Raw genomic sequence first — 6,228 nt, 5'->3', positions numbered from 1 at the left:
CCCCCTGGGCTGGAAGCCTTGGGTTCTGTTTCTGCCATGGAGGCCCAATGAGAACCATTTTGAGCTGGCTTGGCCTGCAGCTGGCTGTATCCAGCACCTGAAGGGCAAAAGACTGGGCCCCAACAGGCAGCTGACGAAGCCACAGGGGTGGGACAGGCAGGCACTGGGCAGGGTCTCGGCCAACACTAGGACAAGAGCTGGTCCCAGCCTCTACACACAGAAAGGCTGGCCAGAGGTCACCAGTTGTCCCAAGTTTCCCATTCAGATGTCTGGACTGTGGGAGAGCCGCCTCGTTTGAAAGATCACTGTAAAAACGCGTTTCCTCTGAAGAAAACACCTGCGAGGCCTCAATTTGCCTGCCTTGTGGGTGGGGGGTAACCAGCGTTAGAAGTCTGGTTAGTGATGGCATGGGGGAAGCGGGGTTTGGTGGAACATGTTGGTAATGCCCAGACACCGAGGCAGGAAGACTGTTATGAGTTTGAAGCCAGCCTGGGCCACAAAGATAGACTGACTTGAGGAAAAGAAAAGAAACAGTCTCATGATGGTGCCAGTAATCTGAGCACTCCAGCTGAGGCAGGGGCTCAAGGTCACCCCAGCTACATAGTGAGTTCAAGGCCAGTCTCAGCTACATGAGACCCAGTCTCAAAAATAACAGGCCTTGAGACACCTGCATCTCCGCCACACACCCCATACTGCCAGGCGCTGGAATGACCCGGGAGCACCTCACGCAGGAGAGTCAGTATGTGAACTGCTGAGAGCCTAGGGATGCTGGAGAACTTCCCATATGGGCAAAGGACCCCAGAAGGGCCCGGTCTACAAGATTTACCGAACAACCCACCCCCACCCTCCCCAACAAATCATCTCAGGCATGGATCCCAGAGGGTCCCCAAGGACGGCTGAAGCGAGAGGAGAGCCTGGATCACATAGTAAAACCTTGTCTCAAAAAAGAAACAAGCCTGGTGTGGTGGTGTGCCCCTGTAATCCCAGCACTTGGGAGGCTGAGGCAGGAGGATTATCACAAGTTGGGGGCCACTCTGAGCTACATAGTGAGACCTTGTTTCAAATAAAGTCATAGGTGGACACAGAGAAAAGTCAGGTGGCACAGGGTTCTCAGAGGACTCCAGATAAAGATATAACTAGATCTCAGATCTGACAAGGGCTTCAGGACAGCACAGAGGGACACCCACCCACCCACCACACACGCACACGCGCACACACACACACACACACACACACACACACACACACACACACACACACGGGGGGGGGGGGGGGCTGTAGACAGCGCCACCTGCTGGTACGATGACTGTGTGAGCACACGGCTCCGGCAAGAAGTACCAATGTGGATTCCGGAACCGCAACCACCACCAGGAGCCCCCAGGGAGAAACCTGCCATTCCAGGAGCATGTACAGTGACCAGTGGTTCATGAGACACCCCCCTCAAACACGACCACCCTGTCCCATATACGGCACAGGGGACTCTGGGGAGGCCCTGGTGAGAGCTGAGGACCCTGGCAGCCCCAGACGGGGCTCCAGGGGCAGAAAGGGGTCCCAGCGGGGTGCTCAGGCGCGCCGGGTGGCTGGCAGCAGCGCGCTGTCGAACTGGTAGGTGAGCTTGCGTTTGACCTTGCGGATTTCGCCCGTCTTGGCGTAGTTGCGCAGCGCGCGCGCCAGCTTCTGGTACGTCATGCGCTTGCGGTTGCCCTTCTGCTGGCCCCAGCGGCGGGCCAGCAGCTCCTTGTGCTTGGAGGAGAACTGGAAGACGCCGGCGCCCGGCTCCACCCACCACACGCACTCACGCATGTCCCCTCTCAGCAGCAGCCCCAGCAGGAACTGGTACAGGCGCAGCTTCTTGCGTGCACCTGCAGGGTATTGGGTACCCACTTTAAGAAGGGGAGTCTGTTGAAGGGACCCCCAGATCTACAGCCCTCTGACACACTTTAGTTTTTCACAGTTGAGTCGGACCTAGTTGGCTCGAACCTATTATTCTAACTACTCCAGAGACTGAGAAAGGGGATCACAAGTTCAAGACCAGCCTGGGCAACTTAGTTGAAACTATCTTTTAAAAGTAAAAAGAGGGCCAGGCGGTGGTGGTGGTGGTGGTGGTGGTGGTGGTGGTGGTGGTGGTGGTGGTGGTGCACACCTTTAATCCCAGCTCTTGAGAGGCAGAGGCAGGTAGGTCTCTGTCTCTGTGAGTTCGAGGCCAGCCTTGTCTACAAAGCTGTCCAGGACAGCTAGGAATGTTACACAGAGAAACCCTGTCTCAAAAAATAAAAAAATAAATAAATAAAAATAAAAATAAATTTTAAAAAAGTAAAAAGAAGGATGATAGAGCCCCTTGCCTAGAACCCCCCACCCCAGCAAGGGGCTGGAAGAGAAGCAGTATAAGATAATGGGTTTCTATATGGGAAACTGATGTCCAACAGAGGTACAAGGAGATGGGGACTGGTTGTGGGTAAGTATGGGCTGTGCACAATGGAAACCAAGGCACAGAGAGGTTGATGCCCTTGGCCAAGGTCACACAGCTAACAAGTAGCATGGATTTGGGAACTTCCTTGGGGGGTATTAGTTAGTGCTTAGGGAACCCTGGTTCCTCCAGCCCCTCCCCCGACCCACAGTCAGCATCCCCACCAACTCTCCACCACACATACCTGCCTCGGATCCCCTCCCCTCGGAGCCAGCCAAGAGGGCCTCGTCTGACTCACTGTCCGAGACCTCCAGGGCAGGGCTGTCCAGCAGAATGTCTTCCTCCTCTGATAGCACAGGGCTGGGGTACGGAGCACTCACCAAGGGGCCCAGGGTCTGTGGGAGACCAGGGTCACCTGCACATCACTCCCTCGGTCTCCCCTGACCTCTGTAGCCCTCACTACCTGGGTCTCCATCTTCCTGTACAGTGTAGACACTGGCCTTGGTTATCTCAATACACAGAGAAGTTAAGGCAGTTGCCCAAAGCGACACAGCCAGTAGATGGCATGGACCCAGGAGCTGACCCCTGCACTGAAGTACAGAGGAGCGACCGGGAGGATGTCCTTGTGTCCCCCGCCCAGGCACAATCCAGTTAATTTCAGAGAGCTGCAGAAGAAATACGAGGTGGGAGATCTCCCTCCAAGCTCTCCCTGCCCCTCACCTGGCTGACGAAGTCCTCTGAGGGGTACACCTGGAGGCCGGGCCCTGGAGGCTCCAAGCTGGGGGCTGGGTCTAGGGTCCCCACAGGGCTGTAGGCAGAGGGGCCGAGACCATGACCGTAACAGAGCTGCACAGCCTGGGAGTGGGCGAAGGCAGCCGTAGCAGGGTCGAAGACTTCATAGGGGGCGGCGGTGGGGGCAGGGGTGGCCTCTGTCCAGCCCCAGGCGGAGTCTAGAAGAAGGGTCAGAGTCGGTAGCCAAAGGTGGACCGAAGACCCGCTCCCTCAAGGTCCCACACAGAGGAGCCTCTGTGAGCTGTGCAAATCTCTGACCCCAGAATTTGCATGGGGGAGCAGATGGACTGGAGGGGGTGGGGAGGTGGCTTGGGGAGGGGATCCATGCTGAGGGAGAGCTCCCGTGGGTCTCAGCTCCCCCTCTGTGAACTGAGCCTAAGGTGCTAGGAAGCTGGGGTCACTCACCAGGGCCCCCATCTGAATCTGGGTAACTGAAGGGCTTGCAGCTGTCCAGGTCATAGAAGACACCTTCTGGGTACTGCTGGAGTGAGGACAGAGTCATCCCAGGCCTTGGAGACTCCCCCGTCCCCAACCTTTGCAAGAGACAGATGAAGGAAGGGAGAGCCGACGAGGACAGAGACAGAGGCTGAGTCCATGAGTAAGGGACACCCTCAAGGAACCCCAATAGTTTCCACTATGCAACTGGTACTCAGGAACTCACTCTGTAGCCCAGGCTAGCCCAGGACTTGAAGTGATTGCTATCCTCTGAGTACTGGGGTGACAGGCATGCACCAGTTCATCTCAACAACTCTATGTTGCTTCAGCACAGCCGTGGTAGAGGCAGTGGAGACTAGATCTGAAGCGGATGAGTGCTACCCCACTGACTCCAGCACACCCTCCTGTCCATGCCGGGGAGCCAGAGCAGCCTGGGGCAGCTCTGCTCCGATCCCAGACCACAAGCTTCTCAGCAAGAAGAAGGATAAACACACTGTACTATGGTGGCAGACCACGCAGCAAAGGCATTGGACAGGCACCTAACATGCCGTGGATGGAAAGAGGTTAGGTGCCCAAAAGACCTATGCATGGGTCAGTTAACAAAAACTTCAAACGAATCAACGTAGACTAGATAGGAGGGGACACCAGGGAATGTTCCAGAATGGCGGAATCTTTCTAGCTCTGGGTCTGGCAATGGCTACAGGGGTGTATACAATGAAGACACTCACTGATGCACACATAAGATACCAGTTTAAACTCCCCAGCACTCTGAAGGCTGAGGCAGGAGGATCATGAGCTTGACACCAGCTAGGGCTACACTGAGACCCTGTCTCGATTAAAACAAAACAAAGCCCAACAAAACTCAAGGACGGGGGGCTTCTTGCCACCACAGGAAAGGTCTCATTGTTGGGTTGAGTTCAAATATGTCGGGGAAAATAGTTGGCGTCCTAAATACCACAGTTAAAAGACATAAGATCTATAACCCAAAAGAAGGGGCTGGACTCACAGAACATGAAGTAGACAGGTAGACAAGGTCAAGGAAGTAGCCTCAAGTTTTAGAAAGACAGCAGCAGACAGGTGAGGTGGGGATGGGGGTCTGGGGAGACAGAGACTGGAAACTGAGGCCAGAAGTAGATGATCTTAGAAAAGTTAGTCCCCATGGGCCACATAGGGGCCCGCTACCCCCTGGGGGCCTCCGACTCACCAAACAGCTCAAGTGTGGGCCTTCCAGCCTGGCAGGAGAGAGACACAGGGGCATGTCAGGGCTGCCCTCGGCCACCTGAGACTCAGTGGTTGTGGGGCCCACAGGGGAGGTGATGGCAGCTGTGATCACCCACCACAGCTCTGCAGTCTGCTGGCTGTTCTTGTGTGCGCCCAGACTTCCCACAGTCACCCCCACACCCCCATCGGGACAGGAAGTAGGGGGCGGGTGCCAGGCAAATGTCCCCCACTACCCTTGGGATTTGCATGCCCAGACACTGGGGGGGACAAGGAAAGTAAGAGGGAGAAAGTCCCCAGACAGCTGGGGACAGGGTGGCCACAGAGCTTGGTTTGAGTGTCTTCCAAGCAAGCCCAGCTGAGACCAGAAGCAATGGACTGAATGAAGAGCAGAGCTAGAAACGGACAGTCTGAAAGGGAGTGAGCAAAGGGACGGGGATTCTCGTGCCCCAGGATGGGCGGCTAGGGCAGTGCCAGGAGCTGAAGGCAACGGTTGGACAGAAGGAAATAGACAAACAAAACTCAAGGGGCAGAGCGCCAGCAATGGAGCGTGCAATGCCATGCACACTTGGGAGGACCTGGGCAGGATGGGGGTGAGTGTCTCCACAGCGTGCCATGGCTGGGAACCTGTCTAGGAAGAGCTGATGGGAGAACTGTCCTGTGCAGACAGCGGGACCACCCCCTCATCACCTGCCTTGGGGGCCACAGAAGCGGAGGGTGCTGAGTGGGGTGGGAGTCCCGAGTACAGGTTTAGGGATGACCCACTTACTGTGTAGCCTCCAGAGCAAGCATGGTGGTTCAGGCAGGCTGGGCGGGCTCTGGCCACTACCCCTATATTTATACGTTTTGGCCCAGCCCCCACCCTCCAGGGGCGGGCCACGGGGGCCCTCCTCAAAAATCCCCTCGGGGAGGGGTCTGGATTGCACAACCCTCTGGTCACGTGGCAGGGAGGGTGGGCCTAGGAGCCATTTGGATTTGGGGTTCCCCACCATTGGGGATGGAGGGCTGACTCGGAGGGGCGGAGAGAGTTCTGAGAAAGGGCAATGAGTTGAGGGCTCGCAGGCCTGGAGTAAGATGCCACAGGAGGGAGCCAATGGTGACCAGGGCAAGATGGCCCGGGGACAGCTGTGAAGACAGGGGATCTCCCAAGGGCTGAGGGGAAGCCCAGGCAGACAGACCACCAGGACCCCATGGTGGAAGTACAGTGTCAGGGAGGGTCCTCTTGCTGCGCTGAGGTGCGGAAGCCGATGTGCCAAGGGCTGCCCGAGGCCTGAAGGAATCAGAACGGCACCCGGTGCCAGCTGGGCGACCACCAGCTCCGTGGGGAGGAGCAAAGCAGGGTGGTGGGTCCTCCTCGAGGTTTCAGAAGGGAAACA

At 56.8% G+C, this 6,228-nt stretch overlaps 1 protein-coding gene across 1 annotated transcript; it reads right to left on the bottom strand.

Annotated features, from left to right (window-relative positions):
* Nucleotides 1-1,428: 1,428 nt before the first annotated feature.
* Spib (Spi-B transcription factor) lies at nucleotides 1,429-5,650 on the bottom strand. The gene is made up of 6 exons (XM_016004912.3): nucleotides 5,622-5,650; nucleotides 4,839-4,866; nucleotides 3,605-3,677; nucleotides 3,128-3,357; nucleotides 2,652-2,802; nucleotides 1,429-1,862 (listed from the first exon to the last, which is right to left on the bottom strand). Exons 1-6 carry the CDS (start codon nucleotides 5,642-5,644, stop codon nucleotides 1,564-1,566), a joined length of 804 nt encoding a protein of 267 aa, XP_015860398.3. The 5' UTR covers nucleotides 5,645-5,650; the 3' UTR covers nucleotides 1,429-1,563.
* Between the last annotated feature and the right edge of the window lie 578 nt (nucleotides 5,651-6,228).

Source organism: Peromyscus maniculatus, chromosome 1 (assembly GCF_049852395.1).
Source record: "Peromyscus maniculatus bairdii isolate BWxNUB_F1_BW_parent chromosome 1, HU_Pman_BW_mat_3.1, whole genome shotgun sequence".
Lineage (NCBI taxonomy): Eukaryota > Metazoa > Chordata > Mammalia > Rodentia > Cricetidae > Peromyscus > Peromyscus maniculatus.
The sequence above is the reverse complement of the archived record's forward strand: the minus strand, read 5'-3'. Positions and strand labels throughout refer to the sequence as shown.